Consider the following 13,862-nt stretch of genomic DNA (forward strand, 5'->3'; position numbering starts at 1 on the left):
AAAAAAAAAAAAAAAAAAAAAAAAAAAAAAAAAAAAAAAAAAAAAAAAAAAAAAAAAAAAAAAAAAAAAACAATATAATGTCACCAAAATGGAGACATGTCGACGGCGTTTTGTGCAATTACAATAGTTACATACTGTATAATTGCTCACTTATGATCAGCTGTCGTTGCTGTTGTTGTAGTAGGCGTTATTGCGCATGCGTACATTGACTGAGTTGTTGAGTAAAATGCTTAGTTGCGAATGGGGTCAAGGCAAGTGCGCTGCAGTGCATGACTGGCCAAATACTAAAGTCAGCCGCAATTATGTAATTTGATTAAACATTTTACAGGTGAAGTGCGAACTGATTTCGTATGCGCGCTAACGCTGACGAAGTTTGCTCTGATTTTACGAGTTTAGAGCGCATTGCGCGTAAGCGTGTTGGTTGACACTATTTAGCGGCAGTCAACTAGTTGAATATAAAACTTGGTATTTTAAAGTCTTTTTTCTTGGTTGCTGATTACTATTTTTGAGATTTGGTTTGAAGATTTCTTCTTAGTTTGGTCAGCCATTCTAATAGTTAAATCCAAATACTTGTGTGTATACATGACTTGTTGTATTTTTAGATATTTATGTATGTAAAATATGAAAAACATTAACTTTTGTTGCATAGAAGCCATAATCTTATATCATAAAAGGGTAAAAAATGTTTGTTTTTGGTATTGATCGGTCAATTTGTATTGCGTCTATACACTATAGTGATCCAATCTGCACAATATGGTGTATTCGGAGATTGTACTGTTGTCTTCATTATTAAACTATGCCAAATTTCTAGAAGATATGTTGTCAAATAAGAAAATTTTGCTATAACGACTTCATTTTGATGATTCGTTCCGGGCTTAAAACACTCAGTGTTAAACTCAATATAACCTGAGCTGTTTACAAAAAATAAGGATTTGGTTAAAAAAATTATATACACTCATATTCATGATCAAATAATTAATAATTGATCAGAATTTCTTAATAAAATTTTAAAACGTATCTTAAGACATCACTAATGATGAACAATTTAGTAATACTTGCGAAATCAACAAATATTATACATTAACAGGTATTTATAAAAATATTAGTTGAGGAATTTCCGTCAAGAAAAAGCATTATCACTAACCAAGGCTACAAACTGCAACCATTACTACAACTATATCTTTCCTATTCACATTTCGTACTTCAATCTCTTGCTCTTCAACATTTAACAATTTTATTTGCTTTATTTATTTTCATCTCTTTCTTTTCTCCAGATACCTATCGTGCGCGCACCAAACGTGATGCCACTACATCGGCCGCTTACGATGCTGAATTGGCACAAAAAGAGATTTTACGTGAGTTTGGACCACGTGCTTGCATATTGGAGGAACCTTGCCGGCTGCATGCTTCACGGCCAGGTCGTTTCGGTACGCAACAGCATCCAGCATGGAATGAGATTTTGAGGTATGTGCCAAGTAACTGTTTGTGTGAATATTGAGCAAGTATGTGAATGAGTGGCTTTGGTGAGTTCATTGAAGGTTTTTGTAAGATTTATTAGTGAAACCATTCCAGAAGCATTATTTTCTCTACGTTGAAGCTTTAAAATTAGGTATTTAGGATAGTAATGTTTAGGCTATTTTAACCTGTGCAGCAATGCTTCGGTTCGGACACATTTTAGGACCAGAAGTTTTTTAAGATTTTCAAGCATTTATGATGAAAATACAAGTGGAACAAAATCCATAAGTTTCTCTAATAAAACTGGCTTCTCATCGCAGCCCGAGTCTGAAATGTTTTTTTATAGACACTTTGGTACTAATTCTGCTGACTTCGAACTACAATATTGATTATTTATCCTTTAAAGGCATATTATATGTATACCTTGTATTGAATTTAATCGAGAATTAATGCTATTTTCTTGAAAAGTCGAAACCAAATTGAACAAGGAAAGTCTAAAACTTAATGTTCGTGAGCCTCTGAGGTCTTTTTTTTTTAATATAAGTTCTAAAATTGAGTTAGAAGAGACTTTTGTCGATCCGCATATGTCCTTACTATTGGTTTTAGAGCCCGGCACAGACTAAAAAGATTTTTAAAGTTCTGGTATTTAACTGTTCTCTACCTAATGGTTTTGTGTCTGACATCAGAAAGTATCTCTGACTAATTTGTGAACTGCTACCTTCTGATTAAGTAGACCCAACACACCTAGGAACGAATTTTTTTCTCAATCACTTCAATCATCAACAAAAATATATTACATTATATTTAATTATATATTTGTTGTAATTTCACTGATTTGTTTGTTGTATTGTCACTTCATATATAGAAAATATTTGTAAAATAAAATTTTGAGAGCTGGAGAGTCGTTTGTTGTTTAGATGTATTCAAGAAATAACGGGAATTTTTGCAAAAAAAAAAAAATGCATTCATTCGTTTACATTAACATTTTTGTCTTCAAAATAGTCTATATTTTTCATCTCGTGTACAAACAAAAAAAAAAAAAATATTAAATACTATTAATGGTATGAATATATTTTTTTTGTCCCGAATAATTCTTTAAGGAATTTCTCTCCGAAAATTGTATCTTAATTATTTTCTTTTACACTCTTTCCTTAAATCTTTCCTACATACTTATGTAATTGTTATTGCATTAATTAAGTGCTTCGCTTTGGTAACTTACAGGTAACTTACCACTACCCCGCTCTTCAAAAATTCTTTCCAACTATTTTTGTTTATTTTTTTTTTATATATACATGTTTTCCCAGCTTTTAGCCACTTTTCCATACTAGCTCCTTGCTTTGCCAAATTAAGTTTTCTGCACTTGTCATTTTGTCTAAATGACTCTGTTGGTGCAGCGCCATCTGAGGCGAATGCATGTCTTCGAATCCAATCAGACACGAAATCAAGTTTTTATTTGCGAATTGCTAACTCATCTGTGCATAATTTAATGTCTTGTTCGCAAAACGTAATCGTTTTTGTTACCTTTTCCAGCAATGCTGACTACGTCAACAGCAACAATAACAGAGACGGTCTAGTCTAGCTGCGAGAGCAGGAACAGAAAAAAATACACGCTCATTGCAGGAATAAGAATAAGACGCAAATGAAAAATGTTATAAATTGGCAAAGTGCATGTCATTGCGTCACTAACCGAAATCGGTTATTTCAATTTGCGCAAACTTGATTGAACTCTAAATGGGCGGAATTCTCATGCACCAAATTGAAGTGGCTGCCGCAGCAGCATAATACTTGAATCGAGGGAATTAGAGGAGTTCAATATAAATCATTTAGGGTTGCCGTTGTGGCAGGAAAAAATAATATATAAAATTTTGGACAGAGCTACCTGATACCAATATTTCTGCGCCCCACGTATATTTAAAAGTGACCCTTTATGCTTATATTTTGGCCGAGCACAAAGTTTTTTATACTAACAGATCTGAATTCCACACGCGGGAGGTCTTTAATATGCCCATGAAATTTTTGAAAGAACTTGACTTTAACCTGCAGTCTTTTCTACTAGGGTTCAGTAATAATGCTTTCGATATAAGCCCGGCAAGTGAAAAGATTTCTTAGCGCAATATATACCACTATACGTTATATAAATTGTATTTCAAGGTAGCTCAGTGAATATCTTTTTTCTGTTTTTCGGAATCCAATCTTTCAAAAACTTCTATTTGGATAATTTACTTACTTAAAAAGCTTGAGATATTGCAAAATTAATAGCAACATCCTTCATCAGCTGTAAAGTTAGACTTTTAGCTTGCCTAAGAGGTATAAAACCGCCACGAAAATAATAATTTTTCTTAAATTCTAATCTAACTTCAGTTCATTTTGCTTTTCCCCTCAAACTTGGCAACTCTAACACAACGCGTAATCTCAACTTTCCGGTAATTGACTTTTGTAAAAGAACTTTGCACTGCTAAAATCAACTTTTACTGTTATTCATTACAACACATTCAATTCATTTGCAAGTGAAAGAGCAAATAATGCTAAAAATGGCAAGTTGAAGTCATTGAAAATTCGCAAATAAAATCTGCGCAGAAAAGCTAAATGACTTTTCATAATGTTGCAAGTTGTTGCAGCGCAATGAGAAAGAAAAAAAGGAGAAAATAGAAAAAAAAAAACAGAAAAATAAATTCAACGTAGAAATTAAGTGCGGAAAACTTGCGTTGTAGGTGCTTGTTTTTATTATTAGTATTATTTTTTTTTATTCTGGTTTTATTTTTCTTACTTTGAGTCTCAAAATTCTTTTTCCTTTTTTTTTAAATTTTTTTTTTTCGCAAACGCTGTCTGTTGCACTAATGACGCCAGCGCTCGTAAAATTTCGCAGACGCAATGTTTACCAAATGTGCGTCACTCATACGCCATGTCGCCGCTGCAATGAGCTACTTCTAGTAAACACCATTGCGTATTGTTGCTTTGTTACCCTAAAAGTATGCTAGCATTGTGGACAATAATAGCAAACGCCACTGACCTTTGTCAACACGTTCGGCGGTGGTGTAGTGCGTGAGCACTTTGATTATTGAGGGTGTGTATGTGTTAGTATTGTTGTATGCGCTTGTGTTTTTGTGTACGGAATAAATTAGTAAGTTTTCCAGTGAGATTTTCCCAGTCGATAAACAAACGAATGACATAATAAAATAACCAAACAATAACGGAACGACAGTGCATTTCTCTTAGTCACGCGCACAGGGAGGTAAGGGTGAGTGCAAAATGGACGAATTAATTTGACAAAAAAAATGAATAGCAAATGAAAAAAAAAAGCGTATAAAATAAAATTATTTTGTATTAAAATATTTTTTTTTTCTGCAAAACTACACCAAAACAGGGTTGTTAAACACTTCCTGTCGCTGCGCATAAATTTGTCAAGCACTTGGCCGCGTACAAATGGCATTTGCTTGAACTTCTCTACAACTTTTGCAATTTGTCTTGCATTGCAACTGTTCACTACACATACACATAAAGGAATATGTGCCCAAGCACATCACTTCGTCTTTTGCATAATTTCTTTGTAGCAAATTTGTGATTGTAAAAGTTTACGCAAATAAATTCCATTTGACCAGCGAAATTAAAGCGCCAGTCTCACGCCAGGCTGCCGCGCTGCCACGCTCATTGTATGAAATTAAAAATAGATATGCGTTGCTGGCTGCATATGTGTTTGCTTGTGTGTGTGTGCACAGTTGCTACTTTGCGCAAATTTACGACAGTTGTGCACACTTTTGTGGCGAGTTTGCGCCATTACATTATACATTGCTTTGCTGAGTATTCTTTTGTATGTTTTAAGAATTTTTTGTAACTGGCATTTTCGTTAGTCCACTTTGTGGTCATTTTGTGGCGAAATAATTTGTGTGCTAATATAACCTGTTTGACCTTTTTGTGCAGTGAATCAGCAGTACTGACAGTGCATCGGCTTTGGGGCACGAAAAATTAACAGAAATTTAAGAAAAATATTCACAGCATTTGTTACTCATTTAATAATATTCTTTTTAATTTTCTGAACACTAGTAACAATATTAGTAGTATATTAGGTATATTTAAGTGAACTTTTGCATTGTCATATAGTTGAAACATTACTAAAAACATTCTCAACATCACTCTCTTTCTAAACTAGTGAGTATAACCATTCGCTTTTAAGCAAGTATCAATAATAAGTCGTCAAGGTCATTCATTCTTATATTTGCTAAACACATTTTTGTGTTTTTCACTATTAGCAAATGTGCTATAGAACCTCATTAGAATAAGTAAAGTGTTACTTTTCGCCATGATCGCTCATATATCTGTATCTTGAATTGGTTTTTTGAACACACATATTTGTGGGTCTTTGGTAATAGCTTGGCAAATTAATGTCCTCCTTTTATCCAAAATATACACTATTCCAATTAAATATACATACATATTTGTTCATTGAAGGACAATTATTTCCAAATATATATTTTTGAAATTGATGCCTACATTTACGTGTCATAGCATTGAAATGCTCACAAGGCAATTACATTGTACGAAAAATATTACTTTTTCTGAGTATTCGTCCAAATTAATTTTTTTAGAGTATTTCTGTCATGAGTTCAAATTCGAACTATTTTATTTGTCATCGAATTTCTAAATTTCGTTTACTGCAAAAGCAGTAGACTTTATAAAATTATCGGCTTCTTTGCAGAGAGATACACGAGCGCCAAACATACACTGGTATTGTATGAAATTTCCTTCTTAACCTTCCTACACTCGCGAAAATTTTTGTAACACCTATACTCGCACACGGTGTCACAGACAAATAGTTTGTACCCCTACAACATATTTTTTTAACAAGAAACACATAAACTATTACTATTATTTTAAAGCTTAGGATGTAATGAAACAAAACAATATAACTAAAAGTTATTTTATTAATTATTTTACCGACTTATAGTTTATCACAAATCAGTCTTAAAATTTGAGATTATTTTCTTAAATACTAAAAAAATAAAATAAAATCTGAACTTCTTTTAAAAAGAAATTAAACTTCTTATTAATAATAACAAACATATCAATGAACATATTTATCTATGTTTGACTTAGTTTTGAGCCTCGCCATAGCAATCAGGGCATATGGTTACAGCATGCTCCACCTGGTTCCTTCAAATTTCTAGCTTCTCCTCTAGCGCCTGGAAGTTGAGTAACTATGTTTCTAGCACGTCGCCTAGTTGGGTTTGAGGCAGGAGATTTATTCCACCTTGTCTGTCCATCTTTTCCTAAGTAAAAATCATGGGATTGTTCATTATGTTCTTCCTCAGATATCTCGTCATTGTCATCGTCTTGCTTGATATCATATGTCTCTTCGTACCTCCACGTTATCTTCCACCTCACTGTCATTTTCGTTTTCATAGCTTGAGCTAGAACTTAATTCTTCCAGAAACAATCTGATTTGATTATCGTCCATTTTGATATGAATTAGAACATAAAAAAGAATGATAAAATTGGTCAAAATATAATATAGAGCAACATACATACATATAATTTACTATACATACTTTATAAAGTAATCAAAGTCCATAAATAATAATACAAGTGTACGAAATAAGTTATATTAATACTTACACGAAAAGTTACACCTATACTCGCGTCGGTCTCGTGGACCGATTGGTGATGAATGCTAAAACACGTGTGTTCGCCCGAACGCGCGGCGTGCACTAAAACGAAGTTAACCACAAATCGGCATCTAGCAAGGAACTCAACTTCTTAGGATTTATCTGCATAAAAATAATTACGAAATGTGTTTCGTCGGTCTCACAGACCAACACGCGAGTATAGGAAGGTTAATACTGAAATTTACTTTTTCTATTATTTTGTCTTTAATATTTATGTCAACGAATAGATCTAACGGATATAATTTTTCAAAAAAATATATGCTGTATATATATCTGAAGTCAAAAGGTACAGCCATGAATGCTTTAAGAATTGGGAACTCCAAAATTTTTTTATTGAACTATAATATAAACTCCACAAAAACACATTTTCCTTGTCCTCTTAGCAAGTTTTGATGTGTTAACGTGTCTAGTGATCTGTATAGTCTGCTAATGGATGTGAATAAGTAGTTACTATCTCAAAAAGAACTCAGTGATTTAATACGTGATCAAGTAAATAAGCATTAAATTAATTCAAAGCGCTTGACGTGGTAGGATATTGTTTTAGTGACATTTCCGAAATTGCCAAAGTTTAGAGGTGAATATTTTGTTGGTCCTCAAATATGGCAATTTATGAAAAATACAAGTTCTATCAAAGTTATGACTGTTCCGCGAAGTGCAGCTTGGTAATAATTTGTGTTGCTATTATTTAGATTATATATATACAATCATTTGAATATATTTTCTGTTAATTTGGGCAATTTTGATTAGAAATTGAGAGAGCTGTTCTACTAGGATTCGAAAGCGATGGAAGAAGTATGTCAAGTCTCATTGGATCATGGACCATGCTATTATGGCACATTACTGCTGATCCTTAAAAAGATATTTTTAGCTAGAAAGCCTTTGTCTATACTTCGATGAATCCATATGTTTCAAAACAAAACTGACATTGCAAGATTTCGGTTATTTTTTTTTTTTTTATTTTTTATTTTTTGATTTTTGTAATGTAAAATAAAAATAGAGATTTAAAAATAAACCAAAACAAATCTTACAAGCCACAAATAGTTTCATACACTGTGGCCATAAATTATATCCAAAACCGATAATATATTTAATTTTAATTTTTCTGTATGTTTGAGTGAGAGTAGTAGTGCTGAGTGCGTTTAGGTGCTTTAGGCTAGTTTGGTTTATTTTATTTATTTATGATTACAATTTTACCGAAAGTTTTGGTATTTTGTTAGTTTTGTTGTTTTTAAAAAAGTTAAAAAATAAACAATCAAATTGTAAGAAAGTTATTAGATAATGTCCCTAAAGGATGCGTATGTGCAATAGGCTTTACCCATCAATGCCCCAAATGCAGTTTTGAACAAAATGTGGTTGGTTAGGCTCATATATTTTAATTTTATTTTTGGGACCCTAAGTTACACTTTATGTCATAAAAAGTTTCAGATTGGAAATCCCCTGTCCTAACACAAATCATCCTTCATTATATTCTGCTGTGAGCAAAAAATAACAAGACTTTTAATTTAAATTTCGTGCGAAATTATTTTCTTCGAAATGTTTGTTTTCTAAGTTGGTATGACTTTCAGTGATATCTGTGCCCAATGTCACATAGAAATAATCATTAATGCTTAGTATACGCTTGTCTTTTTGAAGTACATCAAGTGCCTTCGGTATTAATTGTTTATTGCAAGCAAGTGTTTTTGAGGGTATAAAGTATTCACAGAGGGTCGAGAACGCGTTGATCATGAAAACCGTCCAGGTCGACCAGTAACATCAACTGATGATCAACAATTCAATAAAATAAAGGAACTGGTGCTTTGGAATTGATGATTAACAGTCAGCGATCTTATTAGAATGATGATCAATCGACTGAATACCGCGGTAAAGGTGAGCTGAAGCCGGTCAAAAATCAAGGATATGACAGTCTTTTTTGTATTATCGTTGTGTAGGCCCTTCAAAGCCTTCCGAACGTTGAAACCATCGTTGTGCAGTGGAAATGAAAACTGTATCGGGTCTATAAACTGCACAAATTTTATTGGCGGCTTGAGATGCATTTTTGCCTTTATCGTAGTAGTACTGTAAAATATGCCGTATTTTCTCTTTATTTTGCTCCATGTTTGCGACGTTATAATTCACGAATGACTTAAAGGAAATGACAATCAATCAAACACGTGTTAGCGCGTGAAATGAGCTTTCCAAAAAGGTATAGCATGACCCGATGCGACGAATAAAACTAGAACTACGCGCTCTCAGCGATAACTAGCGAAAATACCGCAAGACTTCTTTGACAACCTAATATTACAAAAAGAAGTTATAATTGCAACTTAAATGATCTCACAAACTCTTACTTACTATAAAATTCAATTACGATATAAAAATTATCAAAAATTAAATTTCAAGATAAACGAAAAACAAAGCATGCATTCCAGTTTCTTAGTTGTAGACGCATATACGCAAAGCGCTACTTGGTTTCATAATTTATATGCAAGTAATAAGTCTTATTTTTTAATATGCTCATAAGTAGCTAAAACGCCAAAGGCAATCCAACAACTTTACATTTGTGCCGTTAGCCAATGTAAGCTCCCTTTGTATTGTGCTGCGGCATTTTATGAGTCACTGGCATTTTTCTGTACCCTTCATCCTTTAACAGCAAAAACTGCACTGCATTCGCTGTCGTCAGTCACTTATGTAACTATGATGCGCGTGATGTTTTTTGTGTTTTTGCTACTGTTTTATTATTATGGCTTTAGCTGCTACTCAGGAGTTATTATTTTTTAATCTCCAGCATTTTTTAGCGCTTTTAAAATCTACGCTGTACATTTTCATTGCCATGCCATTTTGTTTGCTGAGTGAATGTTTGCCATTTAAATAGAGAGCTTTTGTGTTTAAATATTGTATTTTTTTTGTGCTCTATATAAATATGTTTGCCCACTTTATTGCGTTTGTGCGCTTAAAAAGCGTTGTGCTGCTTAATTTCCTTTTGTTTCAGCATTTATTTGCTTTTATGCTCATTGCCGTGCTTTTGTAATACTTTTTCACCCACTCATTCTCTCTCTTTCCATATATATATATATATTTATATATTAGTGTATTTAATTTTTTTAATGCTCTTTCTTTATTCGTCTTCTCTTCCTTTTGCAGAAACTACAGAGTTCAATCAACCGGCATGAAACAGTGGTACCTGCTCTCACTCTTCATCGGCGACGCCGTGCGCGATGTGCCACTCTGCCGGCACCTGGCCAAGCGGCTGCCATGTCCAGGCGTTGGACCATTGCCGCCACCACAGCCACGTTAAGCGCCAAACACGTGTCAGTGGCCAAGCACAGACCTAAGTAATGTCAAAACAGCACAGAGTTCTAGTGCGCGCCGAGTTAGTACTCGCAACGTCGGAGGTTTTCTGCGCTTTGGTGCGGCGATTGTGCCACAAACCTCGGCCGTGGCACACAATAGCGAACAAGTTCATACTCACAAAATATTGTACATATTTATATATTTTTTTTTTGCATTACTACTGCCAAACGAAAGTCAACGCATAACGATACATCACATACACACATATTACTACTTTCAGTCATTGTGGCATCATGTGAGCAGACACAGCTCGCCTGTGTTCCTTTTTCATTCTTTAGCTCTTTTTACTTCCTTTTACCTTTTTCCTTTCTGCTTTTTATTACCTTTTCGCATTCGGCGCATTTGTTTGGCATGTTTACCAAGGTTTTTAATTTTCATGCCAACGCAATTGTCATGACAAGCGTGTTGTACTTGTAGATTTAAATATATATATACGAGTATGTATGTATGCATATATCGGAGGAAAAATTGCAGCAATCAACGAAGCGCTGGAGCGTTGAGAGAACGAAATGCACGCGACAGACACAAATTTATATTACGGTTACATGCATATCTATATGTCGTTACCCGGTAGGAAAGTTTAAAGCTGCGACCATTTCGGTGGTTCAGTAACCAATAAAATACACACCATTTCTGCACATGTGAACCTCTGGGGATTAGGGTTTGCTGCTCATCGACTCAAATGAATTGTTTTCGGAACCTGAGCATGTGATGATGTGTTGGTGGGATTTTTCTTTGCTGAGTTATCATTTTGGTGCCTGAAAGTCAGATCCTTTCATTTATTTTATGGACCTTCTACCGCTTTATCACCAAAATTACTTAACTCAATTGAAAAATAAATCGCATACTGAGTAGTCCTTGCCTTAAGAAATATATGAGATTGCACTAAAAATCTGGTAATATTTTTGACAGTCGTATTTGAGTGGGTAAAATTTATTTTGAACTGTAGGGTTTGAATTCTGAAGTAGAACTGTTTACAAAAATTAGTAAAATCACAAAATATTAATTTGAAACGGATTTATTACCTATATTTCAGGGTCAATCTTTTTAGAGGAAATTGAGCACACAATTTTATTAATAAAATGCATCAGTTCATATTTCTGAAGTTCTATACTTTCATAAAGATAATGACAGCTTGAAGCACAACAAAAATGCGAGTCCCAACAGTCAACCACAAACAAATTGTAAGCTTAAGTTTATTCCGTAATATCAGGTTGTCAAAAAAGTCTTGCGGTATTTTCAGTAGTTGGCGCTGAGAGCGCGTAGTCCTAGTTTTATTCGTCGCATCGGGTCATGCTATACCTTTTTGGAAAGCCCATTTCACGCGCTAACACTTGTTTGATTGATTGTCGTTTCTTTTAAGTCGTTCGTGAGTTATAGCGTCGCAAACATGGAGCAAAATAAAGAGAAAATACGGCGTATTTTACAGTACTACTACGATAAAGGCAAAAATGCATCTCAAGTCGCCAATTAAATTTGTACAGTTTATGGACCCGATACAGTTTCCATTTCCATCACACATCGGTGGTTTCAACGTTTTCATTCTGGTGTAGAGGTGGTCGAAGATGCGTCAGGCTCCGGAAGGCCTGTCGTCGAAAACTGCGGTAAAATCGCTGAATTGGTCGCAAGAGATCGGCATAGTAACAGCCGTAGCATCGGTCAAGAGCTGGACATGAGTCATAAAAATAAATTTCATGAAAAAATTCAATAAAAATACCTCAATACTTTTTTGACATTATTTTTACATTCTGTGTAATTTTCCTATTGGCTAATTGCTTGCCGCAAGTATTGGTCAGCATAACACTTTTACAACGACTCAAACCTCATGTTTCCAAAATCTAGCTTAGAGGTGTGTGGCAGCAGAAGTTCTCTCTTTGCGTCGCTTTTGTGGCAGCTTTAATGGAGTACACTTGCACTTCATTTCTGCTGCTGCTGACACAGGAGCGGTTACAGGATTAATATATGTATATACTTACAAACATATATGTATGTACATATGTTCATTACAACATGTGTAGTCTTCAAAAGTGGAATGTAAATAATTATGGCGAATAAATTAAACAAATGTGTGTGCTTATGAAAGTGGGTAGCAACAAGGCGGATGAGCAGTGATGCAAAGTAAATGCATGTATCTACTTAAAACAATACTTTTTGTGTAAGATATGTATATATAGTATATAGGATATGTATATATTTACATATATATATATACATATATTTGTCGTAGTAGTACTTTTTCATTGAATTGTTTAGTACAGGTAGTGTCGCAGTGTATATGGATTTACGTAATACTAGGGCGGTGATAATGTTGCAATGTTATATGTATATATATTCTGCTATTTCATGCAAACAGAGTTGCCATATGTCATATTATATATATTATTATTATCAAAAAACAAGTCATATAAAAGTTCTTTCATGAAAAAGCTCTTAACAAAGTCAGTTAAATTTAATACGTCAGCAGCCTAGTTGGTCACAGTTGGTCTCTACGTAAGCTGATAAATTGACGTTTAAGTTCAAATAAGTAAAATGGCATGACCATATCACTGAAGCAAGCCTCAATTTCATCTACCTGAACACTTCGATTTGATATTTGGGCGTCTATTTCTTTTCCTTCATCTAAAAATATATATAAGTATTCCATCAGGCCTTACCCTCCCATGCTTTGCTTCTTAACTCTCACCTTAAGTTGTTTGCTGCAATTTGCTTTCCAACTTTTTGAAAACTTAAGATACATATCTAGAAATTAATGTAATATAATTTATTGTTAGTTTCTTGTGCGCTGGTTTTATTTCACCCTACTTACGCTGTTCTTTACCGATTTAAATTTCATTTAACACTCTTATACGCATGTTATATCGAATTTCATCTTTAATTCAGAACATGTGAGAACACATGTATAAGTCTATACAAATGTACCTAGTAAAGTTAGTAAATATTTCATTAATTTTCATTTTAGTCTTTTATGAAATAATTTAGTGTTAATTGTTTAAACTAAGTCAATTCCATTATACTAAATGTTACGAAATAAAGTTATTTATAAATGTATTGTCCTATAAATATACTTATACCAAATACAAATCGATTTTTATTTGAATTCGTAGAAATATGCATAAAAGCAAAATAACGTATTGTCACACAGAAGTCGCACGGTGCCATATCAGGTGAATACGACGAGTGGTTAATGGTTAAAATGTGATTTTTGGTCAAATAAACTTCTTTAATGATGTTCTTCAACTGTTGGATTCTGAGCAATTTTTGGTCGTCAGTCACTTTGTGCGGAACAAACCATGCACACACCTTTTATAATATATTTTGGAGATGTTCAATTTCATTTCCATGAATTTCAATGATGATTTTGGCTGATTTTTGATGAATTCACGCACAGTTTCGATGGAATTTTCGGTGATCACGGAT

The 13,862-nt window shown here is 33.7% G+C and overlaps 1 protein-coding gene across 1 annotated transcript in view; it reads left to right on the top strand.

Moving 5' to 3' along the window:
* LOC108967203 overlaps nt 1–11,730 on the top strand; it is a 13,911-nt gene extending 2,181 nt beyond the window's left edge. Inside the window, exons 2-3 of the mRNA XM_018930487.1 lie at nt 1,275–1,464; nt 10,236–11,730. Of these exons, the coding sequence (XP_018786032.1) occupies nt 1,275–1,464; nt 10,236–10,389 (344 nt within the window). The 3' untranslated portion in view covers nt 10,390–11,730. The remainder of the gene's footprint in view (nt 1–1,274; nt 1,465–10,235) is intronic.
* Nucleotides 11,731–13,862: the final 2,132 nt, after the last annotated feature.

Source organism: Bactrocera latifrons, unplaced genomic scaffold (assembly GCF_001853355.1).
Source record: "Bactrocera latifrons isolate USDA-ARS-PBARC rearing strain unplaced genomic scaffold, ASM185335v1 scaffold_18, whole genome shotgun sequence".
Lineage (NCBI taxonomy): Eukaryota > Metazoa > Arthropoda > Insecta > Diptera > Tephritidae > Bactrocera > Bactrocera latifrons.